The sequence below is a fragment of the Staurois parvus genome, unplaced genomic scaffold (genome assembly GCF_062004578.1).
Source record: "Staurois parvus isolate SC_StPar_1 unplaced genomic scaffold, SC_StPar_1.0 ptg000773l, whole genome shotgun sequence".
Taxonomy (NCBI): Eukaryota; Metazoa; Chordata; class Amphibia; order Anura; family Ranidae; genus Staurois; species Staurois parvus.
The window spans coordinates 584,221-601,565 of record NW_028318569.1 but is presented as its reverse complement, the minus strand read 5'-3'; the positions used below and the strand labels follow the sequence as shown (position 1 = coordinate 601,565).

The 17,345-nt window shown below is 41.5% G+C and overlaps 1 protein-coding gene across 2 annotated transcripts in view; it reads left to right on the top strand.

The window, feature by feature from the left end:
* The first annotated feature begins 1,080 nt into the window (after positions 1-1,080).
* Positions 1,081-17,345, top strand: part of CIB3 (calcium and integrin binding family member 3) — a 202,427-nt gene continuing 186,162 nt past the window's right edge. For both annotated transcript variants that reach the window (XM_089654529.1, XM_089654530.1), the window contains exon 1: positions 1,081-1,354. In XM_089654529.1, the coding sequence (XP_089510655.1) occupies positions 1,304-1,354 (51 nt within the window). In that variant the 5' untranslated portion in view covers positions 1,081-1,303. The remainder of the gene's footprint in view (positions 1,355-17,345) is intronic.

Sequence of the window (17,345 nt, the reverse complement as noted above, 5' to 3'; positions counted from 1 at the left end):
AAGTGCTCCACCACCTTATGTGCATTGCAACTCTAACCAGAGCAAGTGGACTCTTTAAAAGGAGTCAAATGCACATGGACATCTGTATGGTCCCCATTTGCAAAGGAGTGCCTCCTAAGGGAAATCCACTACATCCTCATAGGCGTCTCATGCATAAATATCAGAAACCATGACATGAGAAAGAAAAATTGAAAAGCCGCATAGTGTAAAACTGTACACAGAAGTTATCAAAAAGGTACTAACCACTTGCAATGTAAAAGACAATAAGCACTCATCTCAAAAAAGCGGGTCGGGCAAGCCACTTCCTAGTTGGTGAAATCATGAGCGATGGCTCTTCCCTACGCGTTTCATCACAACTAATATCATCAGGGAACTCTGCGTCTGTCCTTGCTGAACCAGACAAATTTCAATCCATCTATAGCCATTCCCATTTATTACACTTTTTAAGTCGTTAGAGCAACAGTTTATTTTTCCTTTTGAGAAAAAAGTTTTTACATACATTTAAGTAAAAAATTTATGTATATTTGTGCATTTATTTATTCATTTAATACATGATCATTGTAAGAAACCCTCTCAGTGTTAAACTGTTTGTCTCAATCCTCTAACTGCTACTTTGTCTGGACAGCTTGGTCTGTAAAAGGAAACTGAAATACAACAGACTTACTGAAAATAAAAGCAAAAAAACAAAAACAAATAAAAGAAACAAATGCAGCCACCACATCTAAGAATTGGTAAGCAGCAATTTCAACTATTTTTGTTTTTGGGTTTAATACTGCTTTAACTTGACTTGAGTTACTTTAATGAGACAATAGATTCATATGCAATATAAACATTTAGAGAGACAGCAAACTCGTTTGTTATGCATTTTAAAAATTCCGAAACCCAAATAAAATCTACTTTTTAAAGTCTTATCAGTGAACATTCATCAATCCTGTGTTTAGAAGCAATACTAAACCACTAGCAAGAGTGAACTTACTTTGCAATAGACATGCTAAATGATGTAATATGAGTATAAGTTGGACATGAAACAAGAGGTGTAATTATAGCAGCTTATTTATATGCTCATGAATGATGCTGGATGGAAGCCGTATGTGCCAGACTTCTTTATCCAGATCAAAGATTTGATGAAATGCTCCTATTATGAATCTGAAATGCAGGAAGAATGGGACAGTGACATCCGATCCTCCACTGTGCCTGACCCTGCTGTTACTGCAGCTTTTAATATCCTAATATTCAGACTTAGTATAAAAGCTCAGAAACAAAAGCATGTCAGGGGCACTAGAATCAGTAAGCAGGTATAAGCATGGGAAACAAGCAAACAATTTTTACTCCTGAGCAGCTCGATACATACCAAGTAAGTTGTTGCATTATTTGTGCATGTGCATGGCTGTTTTCGTGTTCAGATAACTTAACATAACATCTCTTATCTGTAGTACCTTTTGTTAACCAATACTTTAAATGAATTAATTTTTGATTTAAAAGATAACCCTCAAGCTTAGAATTAGTTAAAGCTCGTTTTGGTATTTATATTTACAAATATTATTTACTTGCAAAAATGAATAAATACTGTAAATTAGACACTAGGTTAACTAATGCATGTCTCTGATAAATGTTTTTCACAAATGTCTTCTTTTTGTTTATAAACGTATATAAAGTAGAAACTTTTAAAAACGTGAATCACTGAACCTAGTAAGAGTTAGCAAATGCATGTGGATACTTCTTATTATGCTTGAAGCTTGAATTTTAAACTGAAACCTTCGTATTTATACATAATTCTCAGTGACCCTCTTGACTGTTTTACTTTGTTCATATACCAAAGCTAAACTGTGCAGCTAAATTAATTTTATTTTTCTTCTAGGCTTTATTTTAAGGTTTTAAGGCTTTACTAGTATGACACTCAACTTCTTTACTCCCTCCACTTAACATGTAAATTAAATTAGTTCATAAAAATGTAAAGTGCATTGCTGCACAAAAAACAATAAATATTTTGATGTGAGAGAAAAGCCTCATATATTGACATATATATATATATATATATATATATATATATTGACCATGGGGACAAGCTGATATTTCTATTTAGTTGACATATTACTTTCTGTGATACTTTTGTCTAAGAGGAAAAGATAGGTATTTTAAAGCATATTCAAATGTTTAAATTTTGACTTTTCAACTAAATCTGCGGTATATTAAGCAGTTGATTTACTAAAGTCAAATAGGCTGCTCACTTTGCAAGGGAATTTTCCCTTAGCTTTGTGAATGAGGTGAAGCTCTGCTGATTTTCATCATTCTATCATGTGTAAACAAAAATACTGTCTTTTTTTATTTCCCCTGCACATGACTGGGTATCCTTTGAAAAGTGAGTATTCACCACTTTCATTAAGCTAAGAGAAAATTCTCTTGCAAAGTGAACAGCCTATTTGACTTTAGTAAATCAATGCCAATGTGCTTAGAAAAATAACATTCTAAGATTATGGATTATTATTTTTATGTCAAGGAACATTTTAATTGATGCCGATGATGAATTTGCAATAATGCTAAACTTAGTTTAGAGAATACTTACATTTAAAAGCTAACCTTAGGTCATATGTTGATCTGTTAGCCTGTAAGGACTGACCAACAAAAAATGTGAATCAATGACCCCCAGAATAACACTCAACCAAATGAACTAACTTAATTATTATGCCTAATAAATTAAAAGGCCAGTCTAAAAAAATATACTCAACATTATGGCCAGGGTTGACAAAAATAAGGAAATCCAATTTTCCTTGACAGTACATGTAATCTTTCTAATCAAAGGATAAAAGAGCCAGTTGTATGCATGTTACCTATAGTATTGCAATACACAATAATAATTGCTTACTATGAATTTGAAAATGATTTTCACCAAGCTTTAAACTCTTTTCTAAATGCTGTATGGAAAAATATTTAATCTATTATACTGGCTGAAATTCATAGTGAGTGGCCTCAGCCTTTCAGGATATTTGATGTGCTGTGAAATTAATTTTGTACAAATGCTGTTTGGTGCCTATAAGGCTCAGTTCACACTACTAAAATGCCACTTTGATGCGATTTACAGTCCAAATATGTGGTGTGACATTTATGTGACTTTGATGGAACATTGCATATTCTATGGAGCCAAGTTGCACTGTAAATTGCACCAAAGTAGTGCAGGAACCTTTTCCAAAATTGCACTGTTTTAAGTCACATTGATTAGAATGGGCTCCATCGAAAACAATGAGAGTTCCCCTGTCATGAGATACTGTACGACTCAAATCACATCAGAAGTCGCTCTAGTGTGAACCATTCCTTAAGAGAATTTGATTGACGCTGAAGCCCTAAAAACGACACATGATCTAGACCAGGGGTCTCAAAACTTTCTAAACAAAGGGCCTGTTTACTGTTCTTCAGACTATGAGGGAGCTGGTCTGTGGCCATTGTAAGTAGAAAATCTCCTGGCATCAGTGGGAGTAAACAATGCCCCACCTTTGGTGTCAGTGAGAGGAACTGTGCCCCATTGTTTGTGTCTCTGGGAGAAATTGTGCCCCATGATTGGTATAATTGGAAGAAATTGTGTCCCATCATTGGTGTCATTCGGAGGAATTCTGCTCCTTTGTTGCTGTCAGTAGGGGAAATTATGCCCCATTGTTGGTGTCAGAGGATGAAATATTGCCCTGAGGGCTGGATAAAAGCAAGCAAAGGGCCGCATCTGGCCCCCAAGGCAACAGTTTGGAGACCACTGATCTAGACAAACATAAGAGTTTTTTGTTTCTTATTGCAAGAACAATTTTTATTTCTGGGCATGTGTATCTGTATGTCACTTATTGGTTGCATTGGTGAGCATTAGTTACTGTTTTTTTTGGATGATGTAATCATATCTGTGTGGTGGAATTAGCTTAGAGGGCCAGCAGCTTTCTATTGCTTTCACTGGGGCTGCCTACTCGTAACTAATTGCAGAAACCCCACTGGGGTTCTCGCAGCTATTCGCAGGTTTGAATGCACCCTTACAAAGAACACAGACTGTTCTTCATCTCCTCCTGCCTTCTTGTCTCTTTATAACCCCTCCTTGTGCTCAGGCAGAGAGCACAGGAAGGTATCAGAACACATAATTGCTGTAAAAATCAACAGGAATTTTTAGTACATATTGAACAGATGTAGCAAAAAAAAACTTTCAATAGTATAGTTAGCTGACCAAAGGGGAGCAAATAAAAGAAGTTTATTGTTAGGGTTTATGTACACTTTTATAATGAACATAAGTTATTATATGCCTGTCTTGCACACAAGGAATAGACAAAAAATACGTAACATATTTCACAAATAGAAAGTATTTAAGATAGCATTCCAACTGTCAGAATGTACAGATCATTTTACACGATATTATTAATTGTCCAAGACATTGATTCTGTGTTCTTCTCAGTAACAGAAGGAGTGGCCTATGAACACACTGACTACGGCCTGGAAATATTAATATGAACAAGACACAATAAATAAAACAATTTCAAATAGTAGGTGAGGAAAGTAGAGGGTCTTCATTCAAGAACATGCAGTTTGGCCTTGATTTTTAGGTGCTTATTGATGGTTAAAAGGGACCTTTTTATTTTTTGCAATAGCAGGGTGCCTTTTTATTCACCTTAACTTTTTTTATAGACAAATTCATAAACTTACAGAATAGTAATAGCATAATAGCAAAAACAAAAATCACAATATTGACATATTAGGGACATACTCTTACTCCCACTCCTACAAATGTGTAAAATGAATATGAAATTCTAGGACCATGTGAAAGCTGAGATAAATAAAAATGGTTGTTACTAAAATACACTATATTGCCAACAGTATTGGGACACCCCTCCAAATCATAGGATTCAGGTATTCCTATCACCTACATGGTCACAGGTCTATAAAATCAAGCCTGCAGACTGCTTCTACAAATATTTGTGAAAGAATGAGTCGCTCTCAGGAGCTCAGTGAATTCAAGCGTGGTACCGTGATAGGTTGCCACCTGTGCAATAAGTCCATTCGTGAACAGTGCACAGAAGTCACCAACTGTCTGCAGAGTCAATAGCTAAAGACCTCCAAACTTTGTGTGGCCTTCAGATTAGCACAACAACAGTGAGTAGAGAACTTCATGGAATGGTTTTCCATGGCCAAGCAGCTGCATCCAAGCCTTATATCACCAAGTGCAATGCAAAGCATTGAATGCAGTGGTGTAAAGCACGCTGCCATTGGACTCTAGAGCAGTGGAGAAGTGTTCTTTGGAGTGATGTATTACGCTTCTCTGTCTGACAATCTGATGGACATGTCTGGGTTTGGCGATTGCCAGGAGAATGGCATTTGCTTGACTGCATTGTGCCAAATGTAAAGTTTGGTGGAGGGGGATTATGGTGTGGGGTTGTTTTTCAGGGGTCGGGCTTGGCCCCTTAGTTCCAGTGAAGGGAACTCCTAAGGCATCAACATACCAAGACATTTTGGACAATTTCATGCTCCCAACTTTGTGGGAACTAACAACAACTTACAAAGCCATCCACAGCTCAGCTCTTCCCCCAGCTGCATCACCAAACTGGTCTCAAAATATAAACCAAACCATTCTCTTTGGTCCTCCCAAGACCTTCTGCTCTCTAGTTCCCATGTCACCTCCTCCCATGCTTGCCTCCAGGACTTCTCCCGAGATTCTACCATCCTATGGAACTCCCTACCCCAACCTTTCCAACTATCTCCTAATCTATCCACCTTTAGATGATCCCTGAAAACCCTTCTCTTTAAAGAAGCTTATCCTGCTTCTAACTAGTAAACTGCTTTTTTCTTCCTCCATCAGCTCATTCCCCCCCAGCTATTACCTTTTGTAGCTCTCAACTCTTCTTCTTAGATTGTAAGCTCTAATGAGCAGGGCCCTCTGTTTCCTCTTGTACCAAATTGTATTGTAACTGTAATGTCTACCTTCATTTTGTATGGTGTGCAAACTGTTGGGGCTATATAAATCCTGTATTATAATAATAATAATAACAGTTTAGGGATGGCCCCTTCCTGTTCCAACATGACTGCGCACCAGTGCACAAAGCAAGGTCAATAGAGACATGGATGAGTGAGTTTGGAGTGGAGGAACTTGACTGGCCTGCACAGAGTCCTGACCTCAACCCGATAGGACTCCTTTGGGATGAATTAGAGCGCAGACTGCGAGCCAGGCCTTCACGTCCAACATCAGTGCCTGAGCTCACAAATGTGCCTCTGGAATAATGGTGAAACCTTCCCATAGACACACTCCTAAACCTTGTGGACAGCCTTCCCAGAAGAGTTGAAGCTGTTATAGCTGCAAAAGGGGGGCCAACTCACTATTGAACCCTATGGATTAAGACTGGGATGCCAGTAAAAGTTCATGTGCGTGTAAAGGCAGGTGTCGCAATACTTTTGGCTATATAGCATATTAGGAATGTGTAGATTTCAAGTGCACCAAGATGTCTGCTTAAAGTGATACTAAAGTCTTGTTTTTTTTTTCTTAAATATAACAAACATGTCTATACTTACCTGCTCTGTGTAATGGTTTGCACAGAGCAGCCCTGCTCCTCCTCTTCTCGGGTGCCATGCCGACACTCCTGGCCCCTCCCTGCTGTCAGGTGCCCACATAGCAAACAGGTTGTCCATTCACACAGAAGGATGCGACTCTGCCCCTGCCCCCCTCTCCTGATTGGCTCACTGGCTGTGATTGGCTCACTGCTGCTGCCTCAGCCAATCAAGAGTAAGAGCCCCCTGAGTGCCCGGGCTCTCTTGGATATCGCTGGATCAATAGGGGGCTCAGGTAAGTGTTATGGGTGGCTTGGGGGGCTACTACACACAGAAATATTTTTACCTTCATGCATAGAATGCATGAAAGTAAAAAACCTTGAGACTTTAGAACCACTGTAATCTCAAACATGCACTAGGGTTGATTTACTAAAACTGGTGAATGCAAAATCTGGTGCAGCTGTGTATAGAAACCAATCAGCTTCCAGGTTTTATTGTCAAAGCTAAATTGAATAATCTGAAGTTAGAAGCTGATTGGCTACCATGCACAGCTACTCCAGATTCTGAGTGCTCCAGTTTTAGTAAATCTCACCCACTGTGACAAAATGACAACACCAACAGTTAACTGCCCCAAGATTTTTTTTTTGATAAATTTAGTTATGAATGCAAGCCGGGGTAATAGCTTTGCTGCCATGCATTAAATGCAATACAGTTGGTAAAACCATAGCTGGAAATGAAATGGTAATACTAGTAAAAAGCAAACTAAAGTGGTAGTGCTCAGAACTGCAGCAGCTGCAAAAGCATGGGATTTATAGAAACAAAGATAAAAATGTGTTAAACAGGACAGGGATAAGGGGTGGGCAGAAGAGGCGGCTGGCCAGGGTGCAGTTGTGTGCTATAGGAAATGGGGTGCTGGATGGTGAGCTTAGTCTGCTTACGAGGCTGACAGGAGTAGTGACAGTGGCATCACCACTCCTGTCAGCCCAGCGCTGGAAGTGACAAAGAGATCAGTAGAGCCTGGAGGAGATGTCTGCTTTGCTCTCTCTCCTCCCTCCTTCTAGTGCAGTTCTTGTATTCAAATTCTGGCAGTGGTACTCACAGGAATACAAAAAGCTGTGCTGGAAGGAGGAGTGGGAGAGGAAACACAGACAGCCTAGCTAGTGATAGAGGGGGGCCAGGAGAGGAGGAGAAATTTGGTAGAGGAGGAGAGAGCCAAGAGTGGAAGAGGTGGGACAGGGTTCCCTCTTCTCTTCCTTCCTGTTAGAGCAGCTCCTGTATTACTGTATACACAGACTTCTAATACAGGAGATCAGGACTGTGGTGAGTTTGCTTACCCACCCCTTACACTCATCTTTCTTCTATTATCTTACCCCCCATGCCCACCTCCTCCCCACACTGGCAGCAGAATTTGTGGGTAGAGGGTTGGTACTCACCGATCAGACAGTAGCCTTCAGGGACTACTGGTATGAATGGCTTTTAATACCTTCCAACCCATTGATTACTTATGAATGGGTTCGAAGGTAAACAAAGCCATTCATATGAATGTGTAAAGCTGAAATGAGGACAGTGGAGACTGACCACTGTATTCACATCAGAGATCAAAACTATGAATAGATTTGCCAACAACTACATCCATTCATAAATGTAAAATAAAAAAAGGAATTCTGAAAACATAAAATAATTTTTATGACCTTTAGGGTACATTTAGACATGTATCTAAATCTACTTCTCCTCTGAAGCCTGATCCATGCTCGGATCTCGCTTCAGTGGCAATCATTGAGAAGGCAATGTAACACCTCCTTACCGCATGATTTAATACAATTTTTGCTGAAAAACATTAATTGCATGTGGTTGTGAGGCATTTGCGACAATTCCCCTTTGCCAGAATGTGTCACATTCCTTGGGCTTGTTGCCCACCAATTACTACATATCAGGTAGATTTTGCTGCAGGCACAAAGCATCACAACTGTGGCATGTAAACCCCTGTCCGCTGTCTATTGCAGTAAGAGGGAGTAATTAGTAAGTGGTAAAAATGGGGCTCAACCGTGCATTTTTACTGTCTCCCAACCACACCTCTAAACTTAACCTTACAGTAAATTTACACCAGCGGCTGGTTTGCAGTGGATGACAGCTGTGCAGAAAAAAAGTAGTGCATTCAGTACTTTTTTCAGCGCACACCACCACAATGCAGTGGTGTGAACTGGTCAGGTAGAAGAAAAGGCATTTTTCAGTGGTAGCCACCCAGCACGGTCCTTCCACAACTGGTATGAATCTACCCTCTCCCTTTACCTGGTAATCATAAAAGAGAGTCTCACTCACTGTACTGGTTCTAGGCTGTTCAGTGCACAGGAAATTACAAGGACAAAAGATTTCTGGCAGAATCAACAGATACTTTCTGTAGCTTCAGCTGCCCTATCTACGCTATATACAGTATACTGGTAAACTGCAATATATCATACTCGTGTTCTTGGATGTAAATATATTTTAATAGAGAGTGCGCATGCGCGGCCGCCGGGGTCAGATGTTCCGACACTAGCTCTGCACATCCCCGGCACTGACAGCAGCCCATATAAGGGCATAGCGCTGTTTCACCCCCGGGTCCCCCCCACCTCGATCCGGACCTCGGGTGCCTGTCACCATGCCCGGAAAAACGGCGGTGAAAAGCCGTGGTGGCTCTCAGAGGCAGCTCCCTGCAGGGACTGGAGGACCTAAGATGGCGGCCGGATCGGCGCCCGCGGCTCCTGGTGCCTCCTCTGCCTCTCTCACAGCAGCACCTCTCCCTCAGAGGGAGAAGATGGGCTCCTCTTCCCACGCTGGTCCAGGAAGGGCTGTAGCAGCATCATCAGCTGGGGTGAGTGACTCTCCGCAGCCCCCCCAGTCATCCTCCAGCCCTGTGCTACTGGAGTCCCAGGCTTCGGCCTGTTCTTTGATCCATGACTCCCCTGCATCCTCGCCCCTGAGCAGTGAAATAGCTGCCATTTTTTCAGGCCAGCTTAGCGGTCCGGAACCTGCTGATAGCCCGGCTTCCTCGCCGACGATTCCTCCTGACCCGCCTCTATATTCTGGTGATGCGACTTTGATAGCTCGGTTCGCAGATTTGCTGCAACGCGAATTAGACAGAGCTACCTCAAAACTGGCGGCTGATCTTAAGCAGGATTTTCACGCCTTGGGCCACCGGCTGGACAGTATTGAGGCTAAAGTTGATGCGACAGTCCAAAGTATCTCCCAAAATTCTACCATGATCACCGACTTGCAAGATCGCCTGGAGGAGGCTTATTCTAAAATTTATGATCTGGAGAATCGGGCTCGGCGATACAATTTTCGCATTCGAGGTCTTCCTGAATCGGTTAAGGAGCTTACTAGTTGCGCACACACCCTCATGCGGTCCGCTATGCCTGCTATTGATGACTTTCACCTTGAGATTGATCGCATTCACCGGGCACTGATCCCCCCCCCCGGCAAGGGGGGCCTCCTAGAGATATCATCGTCAAGCCTCATTTTTTCCAGGTTAAGGAGGCGGTTATGCGGTATGGCAGGGAGAATCCGGATATAGAGCTCGCAGGGCACAAGGTACAAATCTTTGCTGATGCCTCGTCGGCCACTATCCAGAGGCGGCGATCCCTCAAGCCACTTCTCTCTCATTTGGTTCAAAAGGGCATTAGGTATCGTTGGGCCTACCCTTTTCGTCTACAGTTCACTTTTAATGGAAAGTCCTATGGGTTTGCTACATTCCAGGATGGCGAGGAGTTACTGCTTCAGCTGGGTATTATATCTCGCAGTCCGATGTCCCATTCTCCTACGGGATTGGCTCCTCGGCCTCCGCTGCTCCAGCCATTGTGGACTACTCCATCATCTCAGAAGAGGGGGTCCCGGAATCCACCTGGGACGATTTCCTGAACTTCCGTGTCCTTTTGGGGACTTTTCACTGGGTTTGTTAGTTTATGGCGGCCTCTCTGTGGCTTTTGGGAGCGTTGGCCGCTGCTGCTGTGTTGGCGGGGGGGATGGGCTGGGGGTGGGACTTGGGGTGTTGCTTATATTTGTGTGTTGAATACCATTTCCAGTGGTTTTAATTGTTTTGTTTTTATGTTCAATACACTGCGATTTTGATTTATTGTTGATGGGTTATAATTGCTGTCGGTCTTTGCGCTCTCCTTGATTGGAAGACGCTTCCCCGGGATTGTCTCTCTGGGCAGATCCATTCCACCACAGGGTGATTGCTCTGTATTTCCTGGTACATTGTTTTTATTCATTTCATAGTACTGTTTAGTGTACCGCGGTTACTTGACATTTGGTCTTTTGTGTTCCGAATGTTCTCCTTTCTTTTTTCTTTATTTGTCCGATTTTTTCCTCTCTGGTTTTTTCTGTTTTTTTTGGGGGTCAGCTGGCGACATTTAAGGACTTCTAGGGATCTTCCCTCTCTTACGGACCGGGGGGTCTTTACCATGCTTAGTTTTATAATTATTTACTATGTCTTCCCTGCGGTGAGGTTCGTTTCATTTCTCACAATGTTCAGGGGCTTAATTCCCCATCCAAACGCATACAGGCCTTTAGCTCATACCACTCCCTTGGGGCGGATATAGTTGCCTTGCAGGAGACTCATTTTCCCCCTTCCTTCTCTCCACGTTATATCCATAAAAATTACCCTCTCTGCTTTTTTGCTAATGCTACAGAGAAAAAGCGGGGGGTGGCCCTATGTTTTTCTCGCCGATTGTCCTTTACCGAATCTAAAATTATCCGGGATAGGGAGGGACGGTATCATTTGGTGAAAGGCCACTTGGGAGGAAACCTTATCACTTTTTTAATTTATTATTCCCCCAATATCAATCAGGTGGACTTTTTCCAATCTCTGCTAAGTACTCTGGTCGGAGAATTTGAGGGTGACATTACTCTAGCTGGTGACTCTAACCTAGCATTGGACCAGACTTTGGATCGTTCCCAAACCGCCACGCTTCAGCCTCCTTCTAGACGGAGTCGTAAATTGGCTCAACTTATCTATCGCTATGACTTCATTGATGCATGGAGGGAGGCTAATCCTACTTCTCGAGACTACTCCCACTACTCCAGGGCTCATAATAGTTATTCTCGCATTGATCATATTTTCCTTCATACATATTCACTCCCCAAACTGGTTACTGCTAAAATCTTTTCCACGCCCTGGTCTGACCACGACCCGGTTTCTATCACCTTGTCGTCTGGGACTCCTGGTAAGACGGCTTTTCATTGGCGTCTTAATGACTCTATTCTGGGTAATCCTTCTCATTGTCGGGAAATCTCCTCACACCTACAACTATTTTTTGACTTTAATAAAGCAGAGGACACGAACCCGGCGATTAATTGGGCTGCTCATAAGGCCTCAGTCAGGGGATATATTATTCAACTTTCTTCTCGTTTAAAAAAAGCCCGAAATGACCTACTTGCTACTAAAACTCAGTCGTACACTGACCTGGCTGCCCAACATAAGCAAAATCCCAGTTCTGATTTGTTACTTAAGCTTGACCAGGCTCGATTGGAACTTAACTTGTGTCTTACCACTACTGCGGATAAACAACTTCGTTGGTCTAATCATAAATTTTTTACTTGGAGGGACAGGCCTGGCACCCTATTAGCCCGTAAGCTGACACCTAGACATTCCCAGACGGCCCTCCCCAAGCTTAGACTGGACAATGGTTTCGTTATCCCAGGACACTGGTAAGATCCTCCACAAATTTCATTCTTTTTACTCTCAACTTTATAGTTTGCCCAAAGGGGGTTGTTCTTCTTCCTCTCTGGATGCTTTTTGGAGTCTATTTCACTTCCCCCCCTCCAGGAGGCCCATAGGGAGCAAATGGAACGACCTATTTCCTGTGAAGAAGTTGGGAATGCGGTGAAATCCCTTGCCTCTCATAAGGCCCCGGGACCGGATGGTCTTCCCAATAATTATTATAAAGTTTTTCCTGACATTCTGATACCCCATATGGCCCTGTATTTTAATTATTTGCGGGAGGGGGGGGGTGGTACCCCCAGATGAAAATAAGGCATTCGTTAGCGTCATTCCCAAACCTTTCAACGATGCAGCTATGGTCACTAATTACCGGCCTATTTCTCTGATTAATTGTGATTTAAAGATTCTTACTAAAATCCTAGCCCTACGGCTCCATAACTTTTTGGCCTTATATATCCATGATGACCAATCAGGATTCATAAGTGGTCGACAAACATCGGACCAAATTAGGCGGACTATAGCTTTGCTGTCTGCTGTGCAGTCCAATTGGGATGGATCGTCGCAGAGGGAAATTCTACTACTGTCACTGGATATTCAGAAGGCATTCGACAGTCTATCCTGGGACTATTTGTTTAGAACGTTGGACAGGTATGGGTTTGGCCCTTATTTTACGACGTTGTTGCGGGCCCTCTATTCTACTCCGTCAGCTCAAGTTTCCATTCGTGGACATAAATCAGTCCCTTTTTCGATAGAACGAGGAACTAGACAGGGATGTCCTCTTTCTCCGTTGCTTTTTGTGTTGGCAATGGAACCTCTTACGATTGCTAGTCACGCTAATTCCACTATCTCGGGGGTTACCTGTGGTCAACAGGATCATAAATGCGCCCTATTTGCTGATGATGTTCTTATGTACATATCTAATCCTCGAGAGTCTCTACCTGGTCTCTTCCATCTGTTTCATCGGTTTTCGGAGGCCTCCGGTCTTACGCTTAACTCATCTAAAACCATTGCTTTAAATATCTCATTACCTGATTCAGAGGTTCGCTACTGCCGGGAAAATTTTGATATTAAGTGGGCCTCTGGTTCTCTCCCCTATTTAGGGATTCTTCTTACGAAATCTTTATCGACGTTATACAAGGCCAACTATCTCCCACTTTTCAAATAACTTAAAAATGACTTACTAGGCTGGCGGGATCTTTCACTTTCCTGGTTTGGTAGAATTAATTCTATTAAAATGACTTTCCTACCAAGATTACTGTACTATTTCAGGACGTTACCAATTATGATCCCCAAACGTGAACTGGTCTTACTACAGGCAGCAGTCTCCAGATTTGTGTGGAGGGGAAAGCGCCCTAGGCTGAACAAATCTACCTTACTTTCTTTGAAGAGGCATGGTGGTTTGGGACTCCCTAATCTTTTTGCATACTTTCAGGTGGCCCAAATAGCACAGCTATCTTGTACTACGGCCAGGGGATATGTTCCCCAATGGGTTGGAATTGAGGCTCTTTCGTGCCGTCCATATGCTATTGGTACTCTCATGTGGCTTCCCAGCAGATTGCGCCCTCCTATCTTGTGCCCTACTCTATCCTATTCTTTGTCAGTGTGGGATAGATGGCGAGCTCGTAAACCTTTCTTCTCTCCACATACTCCGTTGGCCCCGGTGTTTGGCAATCCTGAGTTTGCCCCGGGTCTCTCTTTTGCGAGGTTCCAATGGTGGATTAATAAGGGGTTGTTACGTATTGGGGATTATTTGGATGGGGTTCGCCCTCGGTCTCCTCAGTATTTTGTGACTTCTTATGAGATGCCTCGCGGGGAAATATTCCATTATAATCAACTTCGCTCTTTTATTGATAGCAAGCTTCGACTACTCACAGAACCTTGTGCGCTTACTCCTCTTGAGGTCTCCTGTGAGGCAAGTGGGATGATGCGAGGTCGCTTGTCCATTGTTTATGCTTTGTTGGTTGATCCCCTCACTAAATTATCTTACATGACTCTCTGGGAACGGGATCTAAATAGCTCATTAGATTTAGATACCTGGCGGGCTGTGGCTCATGCCCTGTCGAAGATTTCGATTAACACTGATCTTGTTGAATCTAACTACAAAACGCTACTTCGCTGGTATTTGGTTCCTGCTCGCCTAGCCATAATGTATCCTTCCATTTCATCTGGCTGTTTCCGACGCTGTGGTCAAGAGGGTACCATGTTCCACGTCTGGTGGAAATGGCCAGTTGTAAGTAGATTCTGGATTCGCATGTTTAATTTTCTGTTCTCAGTGACGGGAATTAATATCCGTAGATCGCCGGAAGTGACCTTGTTCAATATACTACCCTCTGATATTCCCAAAAAATCGATTAAATTAATTTTATATATAATACTGGCAGCTCGCATCACCATAGCTAGAAGTTGGAAACAATCCTTGATCCCGCTGGAAAGAGTGAAACAAAAATTAAACTGGATAATGGTTAATGATAAACTGACAAGTATTGTCACTGACGATGTGCCCAGATTTGAGAGGACTTGGGAGCCTTGGATTGATTATATCACTGTATCGTGAGTGTTTGGCGGCTGACACCCCCCCCCTCTTCTTTTTTTTTTTTTTTTCTCTTTCACTTTTCGTTTTTTTCTTTCTTTTTTTTTCCTACTCTATTCGTTGAAAAATTTTTTGTTCTTTTTTCTCTCTGTCACTTCTGGTTTATTTTGGTTTAATTATTGTTTATTGATTTATGAAACTAGTATGTCCTGATGGCTATGACACTTTTTGGGCGAATTGTAATGCTATTGTCTGATAATTTCTTTCTTTTTTTATATATATACCGATAAGTGTTATGATTCTGATTCTACATCTTGTCCTACCATGCGGGTGGACTCCCCTCTTTTTCTTTGTGTTTGCCATCTTGTTCTCTGTTATAATATGCTGGTTTCTCAATAAAAATATTGAAATATAAATATATTTTAATACAAGATGTCAACGACTCCCCCCTAATGAACAAAATGTCTTTCAGCTTTCAAGCTTTAACCATTAAAAATAAAATCTTGAACTGTTGGTGGTGCAAAAAAGTTTAGCATCTTTGTTACTCAGATACATAGTGCAGTACTTTGCACTGCAACATTTGCTGCTATTCACTGGCACGTTGAGTGTACATTTAAAAAAAAAAAAAGATTACAACCAAGTAAAGTATGTTACTGTAAGGCCTTGTTACTGTTGCCACATTCAAGTGACTTGGATCATACCGCAACTACTGTGATGTAATCTCATCTAATGCACATAGCTGCAGCATGGTGCAGTGGAATTTTACCCAAAAAACTAGCTTCCAGAAGCCAGCATATCGCTTCCAAACCACCTGTCTACTGTCTCTGAAAAGAGATGCACAGATTGTTTTTCAGAGCTGTCAAAAATACAGTTGCTCATGTGAACAGGACTTTACTGTGTTTCAACCCCGTTTTTCATATGAGAGAAGAAAAGATTCCTAATACGAGCTTCCATTCCCAAAATGTTATGCAAATTTTTAGAAAGAACCCCCAGTTCTATGGGACTTATAAATTAAGTATACAGTATGCATCAATGCATACTGTATAGTTAAAAATATACGAAATCTTTATTTGCCATCAAATTTATAAAATTTCCAACCATATAAAACATATAACGGGGCTGTTTCTGAAGGTCACATCACCATCATGCAATATTTGTTGGTTACAGAGTTTATCTATAGTAATCCGACACGTTTCAGAGTAAATATACTCCTTCCTCAGGAAAAGACTCCCTCAGGAAAAGACTGTATATCCAAAATTATATCAAGGTATTATATGGATACATATTATATGCCCTAAACAAATGTATTTTTAATCTTACAGATCATATCACCTCTGTGCAGAGTCTTTTCCCTGAGGAAGGAGTACATTTACTCCGAAAAACAAATCGGATTACTATACATAAACTGTGTAACCAACAAATATTGCATGATGGTGATGTAATGCAGGGGCGGACTCACCATTTGGAAACTCGGGCCCTGCCCAAGGGCCCGGGGTCAGTAGGGGGCCCCATGAGATGCCCCTGGTACCTTTTTCATAGGCTTTTTTGAGTTTGGGCAAGGACACAGGGGCCCCATGATCCCTTATTGCCAGGGGGCCCCATGAATTGTCAGTCTGCCCCTGATGTAATGATATATATGACCTTCAGAAACAGCCGCTGTTATATGTTTTATATGGTTGAACATTTATACGTTTGATGGAAAATAAAGATTTTGTATTTTTTTAACTATATGTATTGATGCCTTAAAAGTCTCATAGAACTGGGGGTTTTTTCTAGAAAATGTTTTCAATATGTTTAATTATTCATGCAAGCTTAAAATGAATATAGCACATACAACCACTACACAAGCCATATTGTAGTTGAATGTTATTAAAAATTACCTTTCCTTTTCAATCTGCAGTGCTGTAATTTTCTGTAAAATGCAGTGCAATATGGTTAGCTGGAGGTGTTCTGTATACAGATAGTGTACAAAATGTCCCCCAGAAATGTCATCTCCTGCTTGTGTGATTGGCTTACTGATTTTTCCAGAAGTCTGCACTAAGATACACATCAGATTTTTTTGCATCCTCTGCAATAACAATTTCATTTTAGGCAAGATATTCCCAAAGGGAAATCACCTCTACAGGGATGCAGATCTGTAACATTCCTCATTAGAACCCTGCAAGTGCAGCAGTCGATTGATTATAAAGTCACTCCCATTCACATTTGCTTTTCACATAGACACAGACAAAAAAAAATCAGCTATTTCTTCAGAAAAACAAATAGTAGGAATCTACAACAAAACGTATTACAATCCTTGCAAGGTACATAGATAACCCAGAGGATTTTTTTTTCAACAAAAGTGAAGTTGCACTATAAAATTATATTGCAGCATGCCACCCATCTCACTGCCCTGAGAGCAGCCATAGTACTTTATTCTCCAGCATTGTTCGTATTCCTTGCAATAGTTCTTTGTCCTCGCTGCCCACAGCTGCACAGTTATTTTCTGTACAAAACACAGATAGCCATGCCGATACTTTGTAAATAAAAGTGACTCAAGGCTTTCCTTCAAATCTAAAGCCTAGTACACACGAGTCAAATGTCGAGCGGCATTGGCTGCTTTAATAGAAAATGGCT